This window comes from Rhinolophus ferrumequinum, chromosome 10 (assembly GCF_004115265.2).
Source record: "Rhinolophus ferrumequinum isolate MPI-CBG mRhiFer1 chromosome 10, mRhiFer1_v1.p, whole genome shotgun sequence".
NCBI classification, from domain to species: Eukaryota; Metazoa; Chordata; class Mammalia; order Chiroptera; family Rhinolophidae; genus Rhinolophus; species Rhinolophus ferrumequinum.
The window spans coordinates 40,753,055-40,780,010 of record NC_046293.1 but is presented as its reverse complement, the minus strand read 5'-3'; the positions used below and the strand labels follow the sequence as shown (position 1 = coordinate 40,780,010).

The 26,956-nt window shown below is 40.2% G+C and overlaps 1 protein-coding gene across 2 annotated transcripts in view; it reads left to right on the top strand.

The window, feature by feature from the left end:
* Positions 1–215: 215 nt before the first annotated feature.
* DENND5B (DENN domain containing 5B) overlaps positions 216–26,956 on the top strand; it is a 149,265-nt gene continuing 122,524 nt past the window's right edge. Inside the window, exon 1 of one of the 2 annotated variants that reach the window (XM_033116985.1) lies at positions 216–677. In XM_033116985.1, coding sequence (XP_032972876.1) covers positions 557–677 — 121 coding nt within the window. In that variant the 5' untranslated portion in view covers positions 216–556. The remainder of the gene's footprint in view (positions 678–26,956) is intronic. The other variant, XM_033116984.1, reaches the window with a different exon arrangement.

The window sequence follows — 26,956 nt, the reverse complement described above, 5'->3', positions numbered from 1 at the left end:
GGCGTGTCTGCGTGTGGTCGCCCCCTGCGCCGCAGCCCTGGCTGGCTGGCACGAATCCCGCCCGCGCCGGGCGCTCCCCCGTAGCCCGCTGGGCGCGCGCGCGCACGGGCGAAACGCGTGCTCTTCGCGCGCGCGCCCTCCCTCCGCCCCCCCCCCCCCCAGCTCCACGCGCTGGTCCTGGGCGCCCCCGCCCTCCCCGCGCGCCTACAGCCAGCGCGCCGCTCAGCTGACCGGCGGGCGCCAGACGCAGTAGCTCCCAGCTCCCTAGCGCAGCTGCGGCGGCGCGAGCCTCGCACGCCGACACTCCCCCTGTGCGCCCCTCCCCGCCGGGACCGGGATCGAGATCGGGAACCACTGGGCGCGAGCCCGCGGCCGCTTCCCCGGCGCCGAGCGAGGAGTGAAGCTGCGGTAACGAGCGGCGGCTGCGCGGCCATGGGCGCGCCGGTGTCGCCCTAGGACGGGCACGCGGAGACCGCAGCCGGAGCAGCGGCCTCGGCTTCCAGCCTTCCAGAGCGGCGGCGGCGGCGGCGGCGGCGGCAGGCGCAGCGCGGCCGGGATGAGCGGGAGCGGCGCGACGCCCGGCCCGGGCTCCTCCCCGGCCGCCTGCCGCTTCGCGCACTACTTCGTGCTGTGCGGGATCGACGCGGACAGCGGGCTGGAGCCCGATGAGCTGGCGGGTAAGGCCGGGCTGTGGCGGTGCGGAGGTTCCCTGAGGAACGCGGGGGACGCAAGGAAGGCGGGGTGCGGGCTCCAGACAAAGTCAGCTCCCGGCAGCGCCCGTTTCCCGGCCGGCCGAGCGCTCGGGCAGCGATTTAATGACATTGTTATTTATTCCACTTGCAGGGTGCGCTCCTAAGCCCACGGGCGCCGCGCCGCCCAGAGCGCCCGCTGCGGGCTTTTGCCTCTGGGCGCAGGGTTATTAATAACGGGCGCGGGGGCAGGGGCGCGGTGACCCCCAGGGCAATGCCCCCACCGGCACGCGGGCCCCCTCGCCTGCAGCTGCACACGGAGGCGGCCAGTGAGTCACCGGGCGCGTTAACTCCCTTGCCTTGCTGCGATCCCGTGTATCCCACCCCCACCCCACACCCTCTGTGCCCCGGCTGCGAAGTTTCAGCCCCGACGCGTGACGCGGCGCTCAGGACTCCTCGAGGGAGGGGATGCGGGAGATCGCTGGGCTGCGGGGCGAGCCCCAACCGTGGCGGTAGTGGCCCCGCGGGGCGAGCGCAGGGAGGGAGGCTAGTTGGACTTCATCCCTGACTGTTCCGGGTCAGCGCCGCCTCCCGCCTCGGGTTCTGCGATGACGGTCGAGTCACCTTTTGGAATCTTGTCGATTTGGCAGTGTCATGGAGCTGACGAAGACCTTTGACCGCTGGTGACCGGCACGATGCTTTGGTGACACTGCGTACACTGTTCCCGAGTTTTAGTAGTGGGATATTTTTCTCTCTGTTGGGCGCACCGTGTGTTACTGCCTGGGTTTTCCTGGAGGGGCTTCGGTCCTTCCCCTTGACTCATTTGATGGCGCAGTGCAGGGTTGAGCTGGGGAACCGACGCTGGGAAAAGGGCCGTTAAAGGATGGTTGCGGCGGGGGGAGTGCACAGTGTCAAGAGGAGGCCAAGGAGAAACGACTGATTTCATTTTTCACGCCTTTTCCTTTCTGCTTGCCTTCTGGGATCTGAATCATGATTTTTTTTTTAAATGGGTGAGACCAGTGACATCTACCTCCTGAACTTTATCTGTGTCAGTGTTAAACAGGTCGTAGCCCTTCAGAACAGCTTCCTTTGGACACAACGTTCCTTACTGATTGCACCAATGTGTATTTTTTCCCCGCTCTTCTTTTTGAGTGGGTGGGGGCTGGGAAGAATGTGTTAACTACTAAACAATAGTAAACAAAACTGTTCAGCCTTAAGATACAGTACCCATCAACCCACGTCTTAGCTAAGTGAGTATCTTTTTAAGTCAGTTTCACAGCAAAACGTTTTCAACAAAATCTATAAGTAAGTTTTAGTTAAAATTTTTTTGAAAAGGAGGAATGAGTACCAGGTTTTTCTGTATGTGTAAATTATGTAATCATGTTATTTCTTCAATTAAGATTTCATGTACGAATGGCTATATTGAGGGGTAGAAAGTCAGAAAAAATGTCTGCAGGGGAATTTAGAGAGATCCCTCTTTTGGGGTTGGTGAAGGGGTTATTTTATTTTCTAGAATTCCGTCTTCCCTAAACATTCTAAACATTTGTGGCACCAGGTCCACTTGTAGGCCTTCTGTCACTGGTGACTGATGAAAGGGAAAAGCCTGTATTTTTTTCTTTTCCATCTCAAGTATGTATGCCTAGTAAAGCTAAAACAACACCTGTAGGTATGGCTTGGGACTCTTTAGGCACAGTGCAAATGCCTTTAACAAAATTAAACAGTAAAAAATTAATTTTTAATGCATTTTTTAGACACAAACTGGCTTTTCCTTTTGCAGTACTATGCATGAGTATGGGTGATGGTTTGAAATTTCTGTCCCTCATAACACTTGGTGTTTTGAAATAACATTTTGCCTGATAATATTCAAGTATCAACAAAAGTGGATACACATTTTAAGAGATGTTATCTTAAAATGTGTATACATTTTTTTGGCACCCTCTGTAGTTGAATGAAAGGTATTTGAAAGTCTTGAGGTGTAGATTTTTTTTCTAGGTGTGTTCTAGGCACTGGGGACAGCTGTGAACAAAGCAATAAAAAAATCCCTACCATTATAATGCTTACATTCTAGTGTAAACAAATAATGAAAATACATAGTTTGCCAGATGTAAATACATGCTATGAGGAAAAATAAAGCAGGGAAATGAGGCTAGGGTAGTGGGAGCAGAATGGTTGGGTGATGGAGTTACGATTTTAAATAAGATGGTTAGGGAGGCCTTACAGATAAGTTGACATTTGAACAGAGCCCTGAAGGGTTCTTGGAAGTAAGCCACGTGGATTTTCTTGGGGAGCAGCATTGTAGGTAGATGAAATAGCACGTGCAAAGACCTGAGGTGGGATAGCGCCTCGTTTGTGCAGGTAACAGCAAGGAGGCCAGTGTGGTCGGAGCTGAATGAAGGGGAGAGTAATAGATACGACCATAGAGAAAGGGTAGGGCAGCTTGTGTAGGGCCTCATAAACAATTGTTAGGCTTTTACGCTGAGATGGGAAAGCACTAGAAGGTTTTGAGCAGTGTAATGACAAGATTTGATGTGTCCTCTAAAGGACTGCTGTGGCTGCCATGTTGACTAGACTATATCACCGGCAAGGATCGAGGTAGACCAATTAGGAGGCCCTTTTCCACGTTCTAAGTGAGAGGTATTGGTGGCTTGTACCAAGGCGGTAGTAGGGAAGTGTTAATAAGCTAGATATATTTTGAAGGTAGAACCAGCAGGACTTGCTGATGAACTGGCTGTAGTATTTATATTCAAAGAAAATGATTAAAGATGACTCTAAGAGTTTCAGCCTAAACAATTATCTCTGTTTACTGAAATAGGAAGACTATGATGAAGAAGCAGGCTGGAGAAGATTAGTTCTGATTTGGACCTGTTACATTTGAGGTGCCCCTTAGACATTCAGATGGAACCATCCGGTTGGCAAGACATCTCAGGGGTCTAAATTTATATTTAGGTATAAATTGAAAGCCATGAAAATGGGTACTATTACCCAGGGAGTGAGAGTGAGAAGAGGCTCAGGGATTGCGTCCCAGAGACACTCCAACATTCAGACGTTGGGAGGATGAAGAGGAGACATTTCTAAAGAGATTAAGAAGTGTAACCAGTGAGATGAGAGGAAAACAGAAAATGTAATACCGTGTTCCCAACTAATAATCTTCTTGACTATTTCTATAGAGGTTCATCTGAGGATCAGGAAACAAGACCAGTGAGTTAGGCAAATTAGTCAGAAGGTTGTCTCTGTTTTGCTGCTTTAATTTCAAAGTTAATGATAGTTAAGTTTCTAGTTTACTCTTCCGGAACTGATGATCTATTTTTATTACACTGTTTCTTAGCACGTTGTCACCCTGCCTGTACAAGGTCTTAATTGACTTATATTAAGCATAAATTCTACCAATTGTCTTATAGACATTTTATTAACATGCACATATTCCTAGAATTTATACTCTGCTGGTGGTAGGACATTGAAATCAAATTAAGGACACAAACCATATGATGGAGTCACAATTAAATAGACTAAGACCTTATGATAAAGTTATCAGGACTTTAAATTGTTTTGTGGACACTCCTCCCAGTAAAGCCCAGCTTTACCAATAGTAGAAAAGATTTCTTTCATCTCAAATAGATCTCTTAATAGATGAAAATAATTAAAATATATAAATAAAAAATGGAGGACCCAGAACTTTTACAGGGACACACGCACACACACACACACACACACACCACACACACACACACACACACACAGTATACACACAGGTACACATATATGCATGTATATACATATACAGATATACTGACTGATATTACCCATTGTTCTTTTTTTTTTTTTTTAAGATTTCATTGGGGAAGGGGAACAGGACTTTATTGGGGAACAGTGTGTAATTCTGGGACTTGCCTCCAAGTCAAGTTGTTGTCCTTTCAGTCTTAGTTGTGGAGGGCGCAGCTCAGCTCCAGGTCCAGGTCCAGTTGCCGTTGCTAGTTGCAGGGGGGCGCAGCCCACCATCCCTTGCAGGAGTCGAACCGGCAACTTTGTGGTTGAGAGGATGCACTCCAACCAACTGAGCCATCCGGGAGCTCAGCGGCAGCTCAGCTCAAGGTACCGTGTTCAATCTTAGTTGCAGGGGGCGCTGCCCACCATCCCTTGCAGGAGTCGAGGAATCGAACTGGCAAACTTGTGGTTGAGAGCCCACTGGACTGTGTGGGAATCGAACCGGCAGCCTTGGGAGTTAGGAGCATGGAGCTCTAACTGCCTGAGCCACTGGGCCGGCCCACCCATTGTTCTTTTTCTAGCATGTATTAGCTGTTGTGCTTCTCCTGTTCACTGTACATTTTCAAGATACACCTCATCCATAAACAAAAATGTCAAGTGCTAAAGCAGAAATGTTTAAATTTCCTTTAAATGTTAAAGATACAAAAAAGAGGTGTAAGTAGAAGTTGTTGGAATTAGTTGATGTGAAGGAAGGCAGATGTCATTTTGAAAATTTCTTTTATGGCTCATTTCATTTAAGACCTAGCTGTAGGAACTTACGGGACTTGATTTATAGCAACAGATCTTTTAGGCAGTAGAAAAATGAAGGATGTAATTAGACTTTTGTTTAAGTAACATAAATATGCAAGTCCCCAAGAGGAAAGGGTTTCTGCCTCTCTTTCATAGTACCTTATACATAGTACACCGTGTTTAATAAGTGAATGAATGTGAAGTTTATGTATGAGTCTACAAATTCTGTGGTGACCAGAATATTCTTAAAGCATTCTCATGGTTGCTGGATTCAGATCTCCTGATAGATACTGAAGTCAGATGGGTGAGATTCCTGCCACAGGCCTTTGTTTAGCCCTCTTTCTTGGTGTCTCTAGCTGTCTATTTTTAGCTTTGGTTATCTTGGGTATGGTTTCCAGAAGAGCTTAGAGGTGGTGGAGACGTGGTCTAAATTCAGATAAAAAATTTAATTGAGACTGGCAGAGTATCATGCTATGATAGTTCTGGAAGGGACCTTAGACATCGTTTACATAGAAGAACCAAGGCTGAGAGATGAAGGGCCCTCTCAGAGGTCACATTTGACTAGCCACAGACACCTGGTTGTTCTAGTACACTACACTCCATAGTTATTTAAGCTCAGAAAAAAAGATGACTTGAGTTCAGCAAGCACTTAAGGCTTGCCCTTAGTCCAGACTGAATATCCTAGTCAAGACTGCTCAAGTATGTCTTTGAAAAATAGTGGCCAGGTTTTGGTGGGGTAGGAGTGGCCCGGTCTGACCGCAGTTGGTAATGCCTCAGTTGTTAGCTTTGTTGACATCCAAGGCCCACAATAGATTATGTTTGGGAGGTTGGATGGTCAGGCCTGGTAACTGGGGAGCTGAGGAAAAAGTAATATTACAAGAATCAGCCTCCATTCTAATGAGGCCAAAGAAGATTCAAGATTTAGTTGCTATGATATATTGATAACTTGGTTTTTAAAATCCACTGGGAATGAAAAGTCTCTACGATGAAATTGGTCCAACAGTGAGTGCAGCTAAACTCCCTGTGATAGCCCCAGGGCTCAGGCATCTGCTCTGTTTGTTAATGCAGGACAGACCAGAAAAGATGCAATGTGGAGGGAAAAGGGAGGAGGGAGAGACATACGTGTCTTTGGAGGAGGAGAAAATTGTTATTAGTGAAAGGGGATGGGGTGGGGGCAGAGATACAGGGGGCTGGAGGAGTGCAAGTATATCTGCTGCTGAGGTGTGGTGACAGACTGTTCTGACATTTCTTAGTGTATGCTTTTGCTTGTACTTCCGCTGCTGGTCACGGACACTCCTGGAGTAATACAAGTAAATGTCTAGAATACAGTGCATTATTAATCGTAAATTCCATGAAACGCCATACGGAAAAAAACATTTATTGGAGGGTAAAGACAGTTCCTATATAAGGTGCTTTAGGAAGCAAATGCCATACCTCCAGACCCTTAACATTGTTGGTGGATAATGATCTAAATTTTGTTTTGGTAAGCATAACTAGCTATTACACTTTGGATTAATTATTCAATGTTAAATGCTTATAGTGTGCCAGGTTGTGGAGTATACAGGTGACAGTCACCATTCTGTAAGAATCTACAATGAAATAGCAATAATAAGATAACCAACATTTATTCAGTGCTTTCTACATGCCAAGCTTCATAGCTAAATGCTTCATAGTTACCACCTCATTTACTCGTGACGACAACCTTAGGAGGTGGCACTATTTTCTGTGTTTTACAGATGAAGAAACTGAGGCGAGGGAGTTTAAGTATTTAACACAGGTTTATATAATGAGCCAGAAACCTGGATTGGAGGTCTGTCTGACTGTGATCCATTTATGCCCATAACCACTACCTCTGCTTCCTCCTTAGTAATATACACTGTATCATCCAGATCATGAAATCTGCCAGTATAGGAACCCTATGTGGATAACCTTATAATCAAATGAGACTACCTTTTAAATCCTCTATGTACCCTGTTTCCCCAAACATAAGACCTAGCCAGACAATCAGCTCTAAAGCGTCTTGAGCAAGAATTAACATAAGACCCAGTGTTACGTTATGTCGTGTTATGTTATGTTATGTTATGTTATAAGACTCAGTCTTATATTAAAATAAGACCGAGTCTTATATTCATTTTTGCTCCAAAAGACGCATTAGAACTGATTGTCTTGCTAGGTCTTATTTTTGTGGCAACACGGTAGGAAAGATAATTAAGAGGGAGAGTACCGGTATTTATGACCTTTATGACTTGACCTCGCTTGTCTCTTCTTATGGCCAGCACCAATAATGTCTCTTGCATGCACTCCTGCATTTATTTTTCAAAAAAGTTGGAAGAGTATGTATTTGATGTTACTTTTATTTTTATTAATGTATATTTACATAAATAAAAATACACTTTTAAGTTTTTTAACCTCTTTGTTCTTCTTACTGGGTTTTATCTATCTTTCCTTAGCATGAATTGTTACTTGTCCTTAGATAAGCTTATAATTTTTAAAAGGAATGTCTGATTGCTTGTGAAACCTTGGCTGGAAAGAGTGAGAACAGTAGTTAAATCTGGGCACACAGTCGGAAGCCGAGATTTTAGTCCTAACCTGTCATTTAGGACAGCTGTGGGCCTCAGTGTTTTCGTCTGTCTTGAAGGGGTTAAATGAGATGACTGATTTCTGAACATATCACCCCTTTCTCTTCCATGGGCCTGAAATTGTTTTTGAGTAAAAAAACTAAATGCATCAGTTAATACAAAAATTAACCCTAAATGACATAAAAACGTGATGATGAATATATACCACATATACCACATGAGGACTGATCAAGTAATTATTTCTGCTACACGGAAAGGAAAACAAATCAGTTAGTCTATGCATTTCCCTTTACAGGAGAGGTGCAATTTTTAATAAATTTTTTGAAATGTTAATATCAGTTCATGGATTCTACCTACATGGACTCTTAGGGATCCAGGAACCCCTGTTTGAAATTACCATCTTAGATAATCTCTAGAAGTCTGTATTCTAGTAGTATGGACGATACTGCCAATTCTCTACAGAATAGCTGATGGGATCTTACAATAATTTTTTTCCACTTAAAATTCTTAAGTAGCTTCTTTTGTATTCAGATTAAGATTCAAACTCTTTACCCTGTGTCTTTGTTTGGGCTGCCACCCATAGACAGGGTGGCTCATAAACAAATTTCTGGAGGCTGGGAAGTCCAAGATCAAGGTGCCCGCAGATCCGGTGTCTGGGGAGAGCCCTCTACCTGGTTCATAGAAGGTCTTCTTACGTAGAAGGAGTGAGGATGATCCCTGGGGTCTCTTTTATATGGACACAAATCCCATTCATGGGGGCTCTACCCTTATGACCTATGTACCTCCCAAAGGCCCCACCTTCCGGCATCATCACATTGGAGATTAAATTTCATCATGATAATTTTGGGAGGACACAGATATTTGGTCTATAACACCCTGGTTTACAAAGCTCCTCATGATCTGACCTCTGCCTTCCTTTGCATCCTCTTCTGACTGGATCACTTTTTCATTGTATTTTACGTTGGATTTTTTACGTCGGATTTCCTGCAGGTTCTTAAACACAGCAAGCTGCTGCTTGTCTCATGGCCTGTTCATCTTCTGTTCCCTCCCTGGCATCCTCTCCCCTAGACTGGCATCATCCATTATAAAATGTGAGACACGTTTGTAATTTTAAATTTTCTAGTAGCTACATTTAAAAAGTAAAAAGAAACAGGTGATATTAATTTTAATGACTTTATTTATGCATCAATGATATTATTTCAACATAACATAAAAATTGTTAATGAGATACTTTTTTTTTTCTAACTAGATCTTCAAAATCTAGTATGTATTTAACACAGCCTCTTTCAGTTTGGACTAGCCACATTTCCAGTGTTTGGTAGCCACATGTGGCCAGGCCAGTGGCTACCCTGTTAGACAGTACAGCCCTACATCTTTGCAAGACTGGCTTCTTCTCAGCATTCAAGTCTCTGCACGCGTGTCACCTCCTCAGGGCAGCCCTCCCAGACCATTCCGTATAATGGTGTCCTTCCTACCCCTGCCTCCCCATGCTTGCCAGTCACCCTGCTTAATTTTCCTCATAGCACTTACTGGTACCTGACGATATATTGTAAATGCATTTCTCTACTTTGTAATGTCAGTCTTCCCCAATATTGTTGGCTGGCTGCTAAAGGGTGGGACCTCTGTCTCTCTTGTTTATTATTGTACAGTCACCAAGATAGTGCCTGACCCATAATAGGGACTTAAATAGATTGTTCAACTAAGTGGATGAGGTAATTTGAGATGGACAAAAATATAACTTATCCTTTTGTTACTGACAATAAAAGTTAGTAGGTTTTGATTTATGTGTGGGTTTATAACCTCTAAAGTGGAAGCTAGAGGGTTCGTTGTTGTTTTTGTTTTTTTATGAGAAGCTTGAGATTGAAGAAGAAGCAAGAGTGTGGATGAATTATTAATTTTTTAAAAAGGTATATATCAGCTTTGTGGTAAGCTACTAAAATTTCTTCTGTCTATTATATTTATTAGCCTATTCCTGCCCTCTTGAAATAAGCTATTATAAATGAAATTAATAACCTTTTTTTTTCTTTACCACCTTTATGCTAGTGAACATGCAGGTATTAGCAAGGCTTTGATTTTTTTTTTAAAGCAAATAACATGTCTTATTTATTTATAAACTAGTGCCACGTGATGAACACATAAATGGTGGGGAGTGTTTATGAAATTTCAGAAAGTGGTTGTATTAAAGAGCGCTTGTAGCATCAGTTGTGGTTTTACAAGAATATCTTAGGATATTGCATTCAGTTTCCTTCGTCACGGGCATCCACGTCAGCTTTGGGCATGGTTAGTCAGTTGAGTTCTTTATTTCTGTAAAGTTTAATTCTTTATATACTTTTTCCATCTGTGTTTTGTCTTTATTGTGCCTGGTGTAATGTTCTCTTCCGCCTAAGGCTTGACTTTTCAAGATGGCACCATATAATGACCTTTTAGCCAGAGATTTCAAAAATTTTCAGTACGAGACTGTCTTTTCCACATTTCAAACAGAATGCAAAGATGGTTGGCTGAGTGTAAGCACGTAACTGAGCATTCTAGGAATAAAAGTGGAACCATTTTCTACGCTGCTGAGACAGCACATTATAAGGCTAGAAGAACATGAAAGAGTTGCTTTCTCAGACATCCCTGCACCTTTCCCAAGAATCCATGACATTTACTAACTGTAGTCTAATTAAAATATTGTAACTATTTAATTAACACGGGCTTCTTGAGTTAATACCTTTTATTTTTTCTGTAAACTTGTATACATCACTGGTACAGAAAGGTATTTTTTAAAATAATGCTTTCTTTAAATGACTTTCCAAGTTGTGTACCAGCACTCTTAAGTTAGAGGTATCTCCAGGAAATCACATTTATATGATGAAGCTCTGAAAGTATTAATAGTTAGTGTTTATTGGGTCATGAATTGTGTTTGGTGATTTATAAACATTATCTTTAAGCCTCACAATAACGTGAAGGTGTTATTTTCCATTTTACCGATAAGGAGGCTGAGGATCCGTGAGGTGTTGCCCAAACTCAGAGACAGTAAAGGCCAAAGCGGGATTGCATCCCAGGCTGTCTGGCTTCAAAGGGCCCGTATCCAGTCTGTCCTGCTGCCCCTCCCAGGCCTGTAGACTAGCTGTCCTCAGCCGCTGGGTGGTGGCACATTAGTGGACCTGCCATTTGTGAGCTGGGTCACAAGTAATTATAAACAATAGTTGAAATGCTGAGGTGTAAATGATACGTGTTTTTCTGTAAGTGGAATGGATTCAAGGTCTTCCCTCCAGTGATGTCACTCTCACTCATTTCCATTCCTATGGGCTTTTATTGGATGGAAGAGAAAGGTGGCATTCCGTGGGCATAATGGAAGCCTATCTTGTTAAGGCTACTGCTAAGCTACTGTTACTGAGGAGCTGTGACTAGTTCGCACGTACTCATATTCTCTCAGGAATACCACTGCAAAAGTAGTCTATATGCTGCTCTTCCCTGTAGATGTGAAAACAGAAATTGTTCATAATCTGAGGACATAACTTGAGAGTCTGTTTTTCAACACTCAGGCTGATCTAGATTGTTTCTAGATTCTTCAATGATAAAATGTGATGATGTCTTGGAAAGAGCTTTGAAGCTATGGAATGGCACAAAAATATGACGTAGAATTTTAGAGTTGTAGAATCTTTTAAGTTCAGCCCTGCTGTGAGGATGAGCAAGCTGAATTGTTAGATGCAGTGCGGACCTCTAGGTTTTAAACTGTGAAACCCAGTTTAAAGACATTTTTAAGTGGGCTGTTTTAGATCCCAGAGGCCTTGTGATGTAAATCCACTTGTTTTGTATAATTTTCTGCTGCCCGTGCCTGGAGAATCCAGGTTTCTGCTTTGAAGGCCGTGTTTTCTTGCTCTTGCCGGTCTTCCTCTTTTCTAGTACTCCACCCTTTTACTGTCATTTGTGTAACACAGGAAATTATTCTATAGTTTGAAGAAACATGAATGTAGAAGTGACATATAAATTAAGTTTCCAATAGTCTTACTAGTTCCTCAGTACAGCTTGACACAGGTTTGCTCAGACCAGGCTTTTGTACTATTTTTTTCTAATTCCTTTTTCAAAGATTATCCTTATTTTCACCTTAGTCCTCGTGAAGCTGCCTCCTTTTGCTAGTTTGGTTGTCTCTTTTCTATAAAAACCTGTAGAAGAAGAATATGCTTTTGGCCAGAATTCCAGTGTCATTAATACCACATAGTGAAGAAATTCTAATGTCTAATTGAATCCTCCAGTTGCCTTCTCCACCAGCAGAAACCGGGAAGAGTTTCTTATTTCCCACAGCTTTTCAGGTTTCCTACTTTCTATTTCTAGTATCCCTTCAGTTTCCTTCCGTTTCCTTCTCTCTCAGTTCTTTGAGAAAACGGACATTTTGCTAGATCATCAATATTCTTTCTCTGTACGTATTAAGTTCATATCATTTTCCCCCCTATAGATCAGGACTAAAATAGCAAGGAGAGGTTATTTCTCCCGAGGCAGGTGAGGCAGGAGTTGTTTGGAGGGGCAGTGACCATCTCTCGTGACATAAGTGTCCTTCTAGTCGTAAGAATCAGCACCAGCATATCAACTGGAATTCCACACGGATGAGACAGTGCCTTCCGTAAGGAGTGTGAGCAGTAGGAATTCAGGACTGGTTAGAGCTGTAAGGCGTATGCATGATTCACTTCTAGACCACAGGCTTTTGTTTCATTTTCTAGGTTAATTTCTCTTCAGTTTAAGGACATTTAAATGGCTGGGGTAGCAAGATAACAGATTGTTTAAAAATCTTTCCCATCTCCTGTCTCAAGTGTATTCTTTTTCTTAATAAATAAACTTTTGTCTGGATTTCAAAATATTCTGGCTCAGCTCCAGGGAAATGAGCTTTCGTACTTCATTTGCTTTGTGCCATTGTTCATGAGAACAATGACTGTGATTTCACAGTTTATTAAAACACAGGCGTTGGTACCACTAAGGTGATTATGCCAAAATAGGTTATTTTGTTTAGTTGTTCTCACTCCTGTCTGGCAGTGCTTATTTTTCCATTGGCAGCCCTAGCTACAGTTTGATTTTAAATGAAAGCTGTGTGTGCTCAAATGTAAAATCTTGTGTATTCCTCACAGTGAAGGACCATCAGGCCTCATTTACGGTGAACCACTTGTAAACCTCTCGTCCCTGGTGGAAGGGCCTAGTGGGGAGAAGGTTAAATTAAAGTGGGGGTGTGCGGAAGGTGGAAAGTGGTGGAAAACAAAAATTTAAAACCACACCTGTTATTTCAAAATCCTCTTTCCCCGATCACATAGAGCTCTCTCTCACCCTCTTTTCTACTTGGAAAATAACATTTTATGGCTAGAGTGTGAGGAAGAGTAGAGAGATACCCAGACAAATGTCCTAGCCCCTGGAGTCCCCACAGATATAATTGCCCCCTAAAGGAGTCATTAGTGAGTCTCCTGCACAAATGTTACACCTACAGAAAGTTTGGCAAAATCATGCTCTCTCTTTCCTGGAAAGAAGTCTTCCCTAAGCAGGAGTTAAAATTTAGCTTTTCTGAATGTGGCCGTAAGGCCAAGAAGTAGACATGATTTGTTGAATCATTAGAGAGCAGAGGCCTTGATGTGAAATGTGTGTTGACGTGTGTGCACATTTAGTATTTATTTGTGTCCCATTGAACTCTATTGAATAGATCAGTCTGTTTTGTTGAAAGTCAGTCTTTGAGGGACAGCTGAAGCATTGGTGTATATGTGAGAGGGAGATTGGTGGGTAGGGGAAAGAGAAGTAACTTGAATACCTTGCTCTTAAACATAAGAAATTCTTTTGTAAAATTCAGATTTGCTTTGGGGCTTAAAAGAGGGTGTAAATGGTTATGTTATTTTAGTAAACACACTGAATAGTTTTTTAATGTCTTCTTAAGTAATGAGATATAGTCTCTTCTCAAGTGTGGGAACTACTTTCACCCTGTTCCCCTGTTCCCTGACCTCTACCTTTTGACCCTGCCGCTTTGTGATGAGATTATGGGCCTTTCAGTTTTTCTCCAGTCTACTCAGGTTTCCTTACACCGCAGCATAAAACTTTAACTGTCAGTAAAAGATGTTCTTAGAGTTGAGGAGAACATTCAGATTTAATTGTGGGCAAGAGTTTTGTAAAAATTTTTTTTTAAGTCTGTATTTTTAATACTGTTCAAAGTATCTATTTTCTAATAGGAACTTTCAAGTTTTGTGGGTGTGTGTTTTCCTAAATATGTTTTTCATTTAGAGTAAAACATAAAATAATGCTGCCTGTTTAGGGAGGCCAAAAATTAGAAGTTTCCGGAATAAGAGAACCCAACTCCCCATTGTTGCCTCTTTAGGTATGCAAAGTTAAAATCTGGATTCATAGGGTATTATGCAACAGCAACAAATCGAATATTTTCAGAGAGAATCAATGCTTTAACCTGCTTATCTTATAATAGACACTTTTTTAGACACCTTATCAGATGGCTAAAATAGAGTAGGGAGAGGATCGGGGACAGACAAGAGGAGATGCTCTCATTTACTTTTGCCACTTGTTAGTAGTTCATAAAAGAAGTTTTTGTTTTTTTTGTGTGTTTTTTTTGAAAGGGTAAAATTAGTGTAAAAATAAAGCCTTGGGATTTATCTATGTGTTTTATTATTGTCTGCATACTATCATTAAGTTTATCCAGAAAACTAAGCATTGGCTGTGTTTCAGGCATTTTAGTAGGACTTTCTGAGGACTGTCTGTTTCATGTAATGTCAGAAGGATTTTTAACTATGAAGCTTTAGGACTTTGGTTTATATGGCACTTTCCTGCTACTGAATATTCACCAGGAGTCAGGATAAGTAAAATAATTTGTTTGAAATAATAAAAGTCAATAACTGCTTTTTAAAAAATTGTGGCCTTCAAATTATAAAAGTAATATATGCTTAATTTAAAAACTGGACAATACAGGATTGCATTAAAGAAAACAACAATCACCTGTTATCCCAAAGGGGGTGGAATAGAAAATAAAAATAGAAGTTCTGATTTCTGGTCACTGATCAGAAGCCAGAGTGACCATTTTACTGAGGTTAAAAGAGCTGAGCAACATAAGTTTGTTTCTTTTTTTTTAATCCAAGTCTTTGCCAGTGATTTAGTATAATACATCTGTAAAGACCTCTGTAATTGTTGATTGAGAGAGTGAAGGAATAAATATAATGGAGTTGTCTACCTCAGGTGTTTACTTTGAGGGATAAAAATTAAATCCTTAGTACTTGCAAGACATTTTTTTAGAACCCAAATCCTCTATACTATCAGTAATTAAAGTGAAATGGGAAAAGAAAGAGTAACTTTGAATCTCAGGAGATTAAAGCTAAAATAATCTATTTAAGATTTTTTTTTCCATTATGGAAAAGGGGAAAGCATTGGTGACAAATGAGATGGGAGGACAGGAAAGAGAAGCTAGTAAGCAAAGGAGGCAATTCAGTGACCAATAAGATGAAGTGATGACCTCTGTTTTACTGGGGATCTGATTTATTCGTAGTTAGTAGCAGAAGGGACGTATGTTTAGATGGTATAAGAAACCTCTGTTGGAAAATCTGGTTGTTTCCCTTCAGGCTGTTGGGAGAGAATAACATCTTAGGGAGGCTGAATCTAGAAGCCGCAGAAGATCTGACACTTGTCCCTCACAGCTCCTTTCCTGTCCCACAAGTAAGGGCTGTGTAAACATTTCATGGTCAGTGCTGGCACTGGCTGCACAGAATGCCTGAAGCAGAATAGTAAGAAAAGGGACAATCTTTTAATTGTCTTGGAATATTTTGCCTGTTGGTGCTTTTAGATCCCTTCTGTAAATGACTTTTCTCCTAAAACATACTTAGGAGTTTCGTATGTTTAAACCAACCAACCAACCAAAGACCTTAAGATACCAAAGAAGGGATATTTGTCATAGTAATTAGAAAAACTTATACAAGGATGGATGTGCTTCTCTCATTTTCTTTAAACCAATCAATTTACTGACATGAATATGACTTTTGTTAGTAATGACGGTACAGTCTAAATTTTTTTCTTTTGGGTAAACAAACAAAACTCCTCCAAAACAAACAAAACATTAAAAGAGAGAGAGAATTCGGGTTTTTATCTGGAGAGGTATTATTTGCATTTTGTTTCTGTTTAGTTATTTTTTAGGATGGACTGAATTGAGGTGAATTTTAGTTGCTCTAAGCATTGTGACTGGCATTGGTTCTTTAATAAAGGTTTTGGAGAATATAGCATAGTCACGAAAGAAAATAGAGGGGCAAACTGTGGGGGGTAGGGAGCTTATTTATGTATGTCCAGATCTCTGTTTCCACTTTTTGTTTATAGAACTGGCTGTATACGTTACACATTTAAAAGAAGTATGTAGATTAGCCTGTTATAAGCATTTTATAGAGTGGGAGATGAGTTGTGAGGAGAGGTTGAATCTGGCTTTTGGAGGATTATTCTATCAGAATGCTTATTATTACAGATCAAAGAGGTGCTAAAAAAATAAAGGAGTTTGGCTGGTTCACATAACAGGGTTTTCTGGGGGGTGGGAAATGTTCGGGTATAATTTGAACAGAGCTCTAGCTCCATTTTGCTGCATTTCTTTGTGCTCTGTGTGTCCCCAGTGTTGACTTCTCTTCAGGGTGCCTTCCTTCTTGGTAATGCAGTTGTGGTCCTAGTTCAGGCTTTGTGTTTGCACATCACACCTTCCCTGGGAGAGATGTAACTTTCCTCATCCACTCCTCCCTCAGGTCATGAAAAAAAAAAAATCGGCGTCTTTGTTATGATTAGACCTCTTTAGGCTTCCTTCCCTGGGGCCCATCCTAGAACCATTACTGTGGCAGGGAAGGTGGGCGTAAACTGTTTAGAGACCAGTTTGTGATAAAGACTACGGACAGCAGGGCTTCACAGTGGGAGAAGGGAACGTGGCTGTTGGAAAGCAGCTCAGGGAAGGCTAGACTATGAAGAGGGCCCCTACAAGACAGAGGGAAGTCCCCATGAAGCTGTGAGCTCGGGAATGGCATGCTCACAGCCGTACTTTAGGGATATCACTCTGGATGAGGGGTGTGGAATGGGGTTAAACGGGGAAGAGACTAGAAGGGGGGAACCAACTAGGAAATTGTCCTGTAAAACAAACTAGAGGGAAAGGGGCTGAATTAGCATAGTGGCAGTGGGAGTAAAGAGAGGATAGATAAAAGCGATAGGGTAGATACTAGAATTGAACTTGACAACTTGATTGTATGTGAGGTAAAGGGGAGAGACACGTGACTGAGATTATGGGCCCAGGCAACAGGGAGGAAGTACGTTTCAGAGAATGGACGGTTAATTTTGAATTTGTGCTAGTGATGCTGCTGGTATGGCTTTAATTCCATTATAACAGAGAGGATTAAAACCACTTCCCCACATCCTATCACGAAAGTAGTGACTGACTATGTTAAAGGATGTGTGTGCAAGCAGGTAGGAGAGCGAGAACTTGAATTCCAGGCTTCAGACCCAGAGATCTCTGTTCTTTCCACAATGTCACACTTACCTTTATTTGTAGACGTATGGCGTGCTACAGAATACTAGCTATTACTGTCATGCATTTTATCTCCCCCTTGCCCCTCCCTTCCTTCCTCCCTCTTTTAAGGGAACCAAGAATGTGTGTATGTTAATTTAAATTTGTGTTTTTAAACATGAAGTGTAAAAACAATTAAGAAAAATATAGAAACTACCCAAGATACAGGCTGAGACTTATTTTTGAGTTAGGATAATTTGTTGGGCATTAATTAGTAAATAATTTACCTTTTTTCCTGCAGTGCTTCAGTTTGTAATTAAAATGCACAGTTGTTTTTGTGGCAGACTTGAGTAGTGCATTTAGAACGCATTTGTGTTCTTCACCTATGAGGCAGTGAAACCACATGCTCTTAACACTTTGGAGTTTGTACAGCAGACAGCTGTCTAACCTGTTTGAATGTCTGCTGGTGCTTGCACTGGGTTCTGAGCGTGCCCCGCTGGAATGGTCAGGGCATCTGGTGATGCGCTAGAGCTCGGTATACAAACTGGCTGACAGTGCATGTGTGGTGCTGTAGCAGCTGTAGAGCCTGGTGGGATGCGATGGCTCCATGAACATGAACCATATCCTTGTTAACATGATTGGTCAGGAGGGCTCAAGAACATAAATGTAAAAGGACTCAATAGGTACAATTCTTTCTTTTGATAGTTGAAAATCATCTACAAGGTTAACTGCACGTGTTGCACTAATAAAAATTTTACTTAAGAAAACCTCCACTTTATTCTCTAAAGAAATAACAGTACACATGTTTTGGTTAACCTTTTATCTTTGCTAAGATGTATTTCCACAAATTATGTGATACCACCTTGACTATATGAGTTTTGCTATGCTAAGTGGAAGTTTTGATGGACTAAGGTGGGAGAGAAGGAAATCCAGTATAAAGTATGTTGGTTTTATGTTCTTAGAAAATTAAAAACAAACTAAAACAAAAAAAAACCCCAAACCTTTTGACACGGAAAATGTCAAACATATACAAAAGTAGAGAGAATAGTAGAGTGAACCCTCATGTGCCCCTTAGCCAGTTATCATCTCACTGCCGATATTATTTCATCCATTCTCACACCTGCCTACCACGACCACTATTTTGAAACAAATTCCAGATTTTATGTTATTTCACTCATAATATTTTAGAATGTCTCTAAAGAAAAGAATCCTTTTATGTATACTTTTAAAAAATGAATTTTGATTTCCTATTTAATCTTCAGATCATGGGTACAATCAATTTATGTATTGAATAAACAATATGAAATGTCTTAGTGTCATCAAAATGCAATAATTAAACCTAGAGGTAAATATTATGCGTGTTTTTAACATTTTTAAAGTTATATTGACGCGGATTTTGAAAAAGCATCAATGTTACTCCAACTTGGAAATTTAGAAATCTTAGAAGGCTCTTTCTTATAACACAATTGTTATAAATAATCTTGTCTGTAGGGCTGCTTGACTGTATTTATTATTGCTGTAGGACAAATTACCCTAAAATATAGTGTTCAAAACAAGCGTTTATTATCTTGCATACTTTTGGAGGGTCGGGAATCCAGGAGCACCTTCAATTAGTTGTTCTGGCTCAGTCTGTCTCAAGATCACAGTCAAGTTGTTGGCAGGGGCTGCTCAGGCCTGGCCCCATTGTGGCTGAAGAATCCGCTTCCCAACTCACCTGTGTGTTTGTTAGCAGGACTCTGATCCTCAGCCTCCTCACAGGCCACCTGTATGTCCTGGTGACCTGGCTCCTGGCTTCCCTCAGAGCAAGTGGTGGCAGGAGGTCATGATGGAAGCGGTAGTTTTTTATAACCTAATCTCAGAAGTGGCATACCATCATTTCTGCCTGATACTGTCAGTCACACAGCCCCAGCCTGGTGCGCTGTGAGAAGGACCTCCACCGGGCTGTGAATAGCAGGAGGCAGGGATCCTCCTGAGTCGTCTTGGAGGCTGGCTGCCACACTGATTTTGCAGTGTTAAAGCTTTTATACCTCTGATGTAGGACTTAACATCTTCAGCAATGATTTTAAATAGAGTATACCAAAGCTGTAGCAGCATGCAGGATTTTTATGCAGTGTGTATTTGAAAGGAATAATACAGATCGACCGATTTAGAGAGGCAGTGTTAACAGAGTTTGAGTGGAGGCTCTGAAACCAGACTGCTTTGGGCAAGTTACTTAAATTCCCTTTAACTAATAATAATAGTACTCCTCATAGGATTTGCTGGTCAAATGCTTAGAACAGTGCCTGGCACATAGTAAGTGCTCAAATGTTATGTTATTATTTTTCTTGTTAAAAGAACTCAAGAATGCAAGTAAACTCAGCTGCTTTTGTATCTGGGATGCAGGGTAGAATGTCGGCAGGTGAGTGAGAGGTGGCGGGAACCAGTGTGCTGTGGGAAGGATGAGCCTTGACCTCTGAGGGCTGAGCAGTTGATTTGTATTTATGCTGCTGCTAACCCTGGGCAGTTAGTGTTTATTTGAAACTGCTTTGTTTAAAATAGAGTGGTTAGGCTTTTGGAGCATTTCTTTGTCCATTTTTTGCTTCAGTAATAACACCTGTATTCATGCTTCAGCCTCAGCGATATAGGGCACACAGGTGTTCTTTTCTTTAAAAAAAAAAAAAAAATTTTTTTTTAAAATAATACTCCCGCTTCTAAAGAGAAGTGATGGTGGTATTTCTCTTTACAAAAGAAAAGAAAAAGGAAAATTAAAAAAAGAATGAAAAGGGTGGTAGTGGAAGGGAACTGAAAACTGCTTGATGATAAATTATGTAAGGAAGCATTTGGCTTTGGTCAGAAATTCAGTTGTTAGCCAGCTGCAAGTGAACCCATCTGGCACACATTTTCATTATTCTTCTGAAATATTCATGGGCTCCAACAGTCCCTGCCTTGTTTCCATCAGACCCTCACATATTCTCATCTTCCAGTAGCCAATCTGGAGTTGCAGGGAATTGTCCTTTTTTTTCTTTGTTGCTGAGGATGTAATCAATAAAGAATACACACTCAAGGAAAAGTTTGTGTATACTCAAAAATCCTCTTGCAAAATAAAGTGTGGGGCACATTAATGTAAGATTTGAAAACAATGGCTAAAGTTATCACTACAGTTCATTATGCCTTAAAGTATCGAGAATACTTTAAACATCTCTGAATTACAGATCTCCTCTGATCATTAACCAGTACCCTTATTTTTCATTAAAGAAATTTTAGTTTTGATTTAGAGAGCATAAGATTAGTAAACTTAAAACATTTTATTTATAAAAGGCATTTGCTAGTTTCTTATTAGTTTCCCAGAGATCTTTTGAAATCAGGATGTAGATTAAGGGGGATCATAAGTAATCTTTTTATATTTTGAAATGAACTTCTTTTACTTCAGCTCATTGATACTAGGATTATTGTTTAGCATTCAAAAACGAAGTTCTGAAAATTGGTCTTATAAATTCTTCTGAAAGCTCATCAGACTCCTTTTTTACTGAATAGTAACTTGAGATTCACCTAGTTATTCCTACCCTTTTAGGAAGAAACTTTGTCAGTAGTAGGAATGTCTTCAATGTTCAAATATGATTTTCTTCCATCCGTCAGCTCCCCGTTTTACATGGGAAGAGAACCCTCACTTTTTTTTTTAAAGGTTGACAGTTTGCTGAGATTTTACCTAGTTGAGTCATTAAGATTTTAAAAACAGTGGGGTCAGCCTTTTCATTTTTGTAGGTTTACATTGTAATAGCAGTGTGGAAAAATAGAGGCAGATTGTGTCACAGATTTGCATGGTACAGATTTTAATGTTTAAGTCTAATGGTTTTTTTGGTTTCTCTTCCTTTAAGCTTTGGCTCCTTTGTCTGCTCTGGTCTTGCAAGATGAAGAAACATAATGGCTTTATTGGGGTCAGCGCTTCCCAGAAACCTGGCTGACTTTAATGGTCAATAGGACCCACTGGCCACCTTTGAAACAAAGGATTTGAAGGCCTTGCAGGCTGGCCATCTGTCTCAGGAAGCTGTGTGTGGCTAATACGCACAAAGAAGTTTTACTTTAGAGGCAGGAAGAAGCCTTTTCTACATAAGTGTTTAGAATTTGTAAAAAACAGTTTCTGGGTAAATACTTAAAGTGGTATTTAGTTTTGTGCTGTCACAAGTTACCTGATTTTATTCCCATGTGTTAGGAAGAGATGAGTTGGACAGAATTAGAAGTCTTTCACTGAAGTAATTAAATTGAAGTTATTACAGAGTAGCTTTTTTAGATTAGAAAGGAAGAAGCTGAAAATTGGTCAATTATTTGTTTATTATTTTCTTTCTTTTTTAAAAAATAAAATTGTTATCATTACCTAGATCATACACAACTACAAGCCATTTACTTATTTAAAATTAGATTTGTCCTTTAGGGAGTAATTCTGTAGTATAGAATGTGTGCACTCTTCACCTGTGGGTACTTAATTTGCCATTTTCATTTGTCAGGTAGAACTTTGGGCAGTAAGGAGGTAGGGCTGGCCATTGTGTATTAACATTATTTCTAAGCATATCTTTCTGCCCTCTAGACTTGAAGCTGCTTGAGGAAAACGATTTAGCATAATAGGTGAGAGGATGGGTTCTGGAGTTGAAAGTGCTTGAGATTAAATCTGCCATTGGCGAGTTTTGCCTCTTCAACTTTCTAAGCCTTGGTTTATCATCTCCAAAGCAGGGATGTATTTAACTCATAAAGTTGCTGGGTTGATAAATGAGATACAGTGTCTTAGGTACATAGGAAGCACTCAGTAAATATAACCTGTTGTTCACCTTTACAAGCCCTCAGCACCTGGTACAGTGCCATGCATATAACAGATGCTCATGGAACATTTGTTGAATGGGAAAACTTCCAGAATGTGTAGCCGTTGTCAATATAATTGATAAATATATTGAAAAGGAAATGAAAGTTTGGTGTTTGACAATTGTACCTCATTTTGCCTGTCGTCACTATACTCTTTAGGCCATATTAGCTCCTATCACAGGCCTGACAAATACGAGGCACTCAGTTACATGCCTGAATACTTGTTGATTTTTTTCATTCCCCTTTGAAATGACAAGTTTTTGTGTTTGTCACTTTGTTATCCTGCACAGATTGGGGTTTTAAGTATCCTTTTTAAAAACTGAAACTATAAATTTAGGAAGTCAGATGTTGGCTAATCAGATTTCAAAATGCTGAGATTTCTTTGCTTATTTTTCAAGCTGAGCATCAAGTCTCAGGTAAGCCTCTTTCTTAGAGACATACTGGTACAAGTATATGGAGCAGAAATTATTATTTAGTTTCTTTGCATGTACCTGGAATTGGGATATATTTCCTTGCTGTTTCTCTTTTGCCATGTGTGGGTAAGGAAATGCTTTGCTGTGCTTTCAAGTGTGTGTGTGTGTGTGCGTGTGTGTGTGTGCGTGTGTGTGTGTCCCCCCACAAGACTCTTACATTAGTGTGTAACAGTTGTACATTTGTTACTCAGATAGGGCCTGTGAATATAGATCTGTTTTGGTAACTGACCTCCCCTTTTCTTCATTCTGCGCATATAGTATTCTCTTTTCAAGTCCTGAAACATGACTGAGATCTTAACGAAAGGTTTCACCTAATCTCCTATTCCATTTTCTCATGGGAATATACTCCCTTTATCTAGTTCTAGTATTTCTGCCACAGTCTTTGCTAGGTGGGTTCACTAATGGTAAATTCTTTTTTTTTCCTTGTGGGGGGAGGGAGCTGGCTGCTATATTAAATAGGGTAGTCAGAGAAGCCACCTTTGACCAAAGGCTTAAAGGCAGTAAGCTAAGTGTGTATTTGGGAGAAATGCTTTCCAGGCTGAGAGAACAGGCCCAACAAAGGCCCTCCATGGGACTGTGGTGGTTGTCTGATGACTTAACCCTAAGGAGTCTGAAGGAATGAGGGGAGGGGGGGTGGGTGGGGATGGCAGAAGAGTCCCATGGAGGCCCAATCCCAAAGGGCCTTGTAGCATTGAAAGGGCTTTGTGGTATATATAGGCGATGGAATACTACTCTGCCGTAAGAAAAGATGAAATACTGCCACGTGTGACAGCATGGATTTTAAGACTATTATGCTAAGTGAAATAAGTCAGACAGAAAAAGTCGAGAAGCATATGACTTCACTCATGTGTGGGATATAAAACTGAAGGTAACAAAGGAACAAGACAAAGCAAATAATGAAACAAAAACTCATAGACACAGACAACAGTTTAGTGGTTTCCAGAGGGTAAGAGGGAAAGGGGTCAAATATATGGTGATGGAAGGAGAACTGACTCTGGGTGGTGAACACACAATGGGATTGATAGATGATGTATTGCAGAGTTGTACACTTGGAACCTACGTTGTTTTGTTGACCAGTGTCATCCCAGTAAATTGAAAAAAAAAGGGCTTTGGTTTTAACTCTAGGTAGATGGGGAGCGATTTCAGGGTTTGAACAGAGGAGAGTCTGACTTAGTTTTCCAAGGATCATCTGGCAGCTGTGTTGAAGACTAAATTATAAGGGTACAAGGGGAGACGCAGGGAGATCCTTTAGGAAGTCTGTGTCAGAGATGGTGGCAGCTCAGAATGGATGGTGAGATATAATCAGGTTTTGGATATATTTGGAAAATTGAAGCAATAGGGTTTCATTCCTAAATGGTGAGGGTGAGAAAAGAAAGGTTTTGACTTGAGCAACTTGAAAAATAGAGTTTCTGTCAACTTAAACGGGAAGACTGGATTGTGTAGGTTGGAGGAGGTACAGAATTCATTTTTGGAAACGCCGAATTTGAGATGCCTATTAGATACCTTAGTCAAGAAGGCAGTTAAATGTATGGGTTCGGAGTTCGGAGAAAAAAACTGAGCTGTAATTATAAATTACGCATTTTTTAAATCCTTGAGACTAGATAGGAGCACCAAGGGGAGGGAATGTAGATGGAGAAGAAGAAAAGGGCCAAATACAGCTTGTGAATGCTCTCACATTAAGTCCACATCAATAAGCACATTTAAAACATTTTACAGAACAAATTAGGAGTATTTTTTAAAGGACAGAATAGTAAAGAAGGATGGCAGCAGCACTCAGAGTTATCTCTTTTTCTTCCCTGTTTTCCTCCCTTATACAATATTTAAAAATTTTTATTTGGTAGTAAGCTCAAGGTGAGACTCAGAGCGAACACATAGCTGACCCTTTTCCTGGTGGATTAACATGTTTTGATTTTGTTCCCTTCGCTATTTCATTGACGTTCTTAAATCTTTTATTAAACTTCAGGTATATAATTGCTAAACAGATATGAAATAAATACTGTCAGATTCTTACATTTCCATTGCACTTTCATTAAGCTGAACATTGAAACAAAATATAGGCAGAATCTTCTTACTGCTAACAATATATTAATATTATAAATTTTGAAAATGACCAGCTGTTGGACATAGTAGGGTTTTTAATTTTTCTCTTGTTTTTAATCCTTGCCTGGGACAGTTCCAAAATATTTGTGTTTTAGCAACTTTATGTGCTGAAGCAGTACGTCATAATGAATGACAGAAGGTAACTCATCTAGCTGGTGGAAAATCCTTGCTGGTATTTAATCAATTAGGTGAATGGAGCTCATTCTGAACTGTAATATAGCTTAGGAGACCGTGTCCTCCTTTTGTCTCTCTTATTCCATGCTGTGTTCTCAATTCCTAGGCTTCTCTTTGAATTTGATATGTTTAGGAAAAGTAACTTAACGGAAAGTAGCTTGATTTGCCATCAGGTCATTTCCTCTTCTGATGGAAAGATTCAACTAAAATAGGTTGGAGTCTGATTGTTTTCCCTTCCGTCAATAGTGAGGATTATCTATCAATACTAGGATGGTAGAAAGTTTGCTTCTCATTTTTCACCTGCGGTTAAAACTTTATTTCAAATGATATATTTACCATTGAATCAAGGTAAGTATTTGAAGGGACAAGTGTACTTTTTCTCTCCACAAACAGATAATGCGTCAATAATGCTGAATAAATTGGCAGTCAAAAGAGTCTTAAATCACACCTAATGAGGGATGAAATTGTGCTAATTGCATTTGTTAATAAAAATCAATATCAAACTATATTCATGAGGTTTCTAGTTCGAAGAACCACAGAGTTTCAAATGCTGAAATAAACTTTCATTTGCTAAATGGATGTATAGTCAATTTTTAGTCATTAGATTGATTTGTGTTTGGGTTTTACTACTGTAATTAAGCCAGTTCTTTAGGGGCAGGGAAGCAAACTGGAGTTAATTGAGAGTACAGTGCAAAATATGTTTTTCTCCATTAGTATGAGTATTTTTCTTGTTTTATTCATGGAATAATGAGTTCACAAAAGTTTTAATAAAAACCCCCGTTTTATCTGTAAGGTCAGAAGAAATCTTGTAAATAAAGTTGTGACACTTGGGTACAAACTAAAAGACTAGGAAAGGAAATTATTTGGATTCACATCGAAATTTTAGCATAGGTCTAGGGAAAACTTTATTTGGACTCTGGAGGTCTACAAGCCTCCATAGATCAAAAAGCTGGGGTTCAGTTTTCTTGTTTTGTTGTTCTTTTGGTTTCACTGTAGTAATCTTTTATGGGAAAACTGAGAGCTCATGTCACTGTGAGGCGTCACCAGTGCAGTTGCCTTTTGTTCCATGCTCAGGAAGGAAAAAGAAAAACAGGAACGGTGGAGAAGCTCTGATCCATATTGGTGCATCATATATAAGGAAATTTAGAACTGTCCTCTATGCGGAATCCCTGAAAAAAATAGTCAAACTTTGTGGTCTGTGATACACTTCCAAATTACTTTAGAATGTGCTCAGTGTCTGAGTATGGCTAAAGCTACGATGTCATGACAGTGAACTCATGTGGTTGGTTTTGTTTGGGGCTTGGTAAGCTTAAGGGCAGTTTCCCCCTGCAACTGCTTTTGATGTGGCAAAAGTAATGAGCATCTCTCTGGTTTTACAACAGGTTACAGATTGTTCCCACCTCTTAAGCTCTTTTTCTTATTTCTCCTTTTCTCTATTCTCCAAAAAACCTGAAGTGAAGTAGGTGGTAGATTTTTTTCACTTTTATTATTATTATTTTTTCCATTCCTAAGCTTTCTTATTCACCCTACGCCTTGACTTTGTACTTCTGCCTTTTGCTATAAAAAAAATAAAAAAAAAAAAAACGAATATAATTGTATTTTTAAACTGGTTGTGGATAAGCGTATGTGATTTTGTAGACAATTCAAGCAGCACAGGAAAATATAAAAGAAGTAAAAATGAACAGCAACCCAGCTATTGAGAAATAACTATTGATACATTTTATTGGACATCATTCTCTATATATATATGAAGATACAACATGTAATAGGAAATTTATATTTATTTAATATGTAATAATAAGTAACTTTAATATATATGATTAATATGTATAATTTAAATTATTTTATTTACTGAGTTTTAATAATTATAATATGATTTCACTATGTACAAACACTATGTTAACCTTTTAAAACTCTAATGTAGTTTGGAGATGATTCCATTTTGACCTATATTATCCTTTCAATAGTAGAATATCATGTACTTCATGGTGCAACCTTATTTATTTACATATTGTCTTCCCATAGGTTCTTAGATTGTTTTGAATTTTTATTATAAACAGTATTGCACAGAATTTTCTAGTAGGAAAATCTTTATACACATTTTAAATTATTTCTTCATGTCACATTCCTAAGGCAGAACTACTGGGTCAC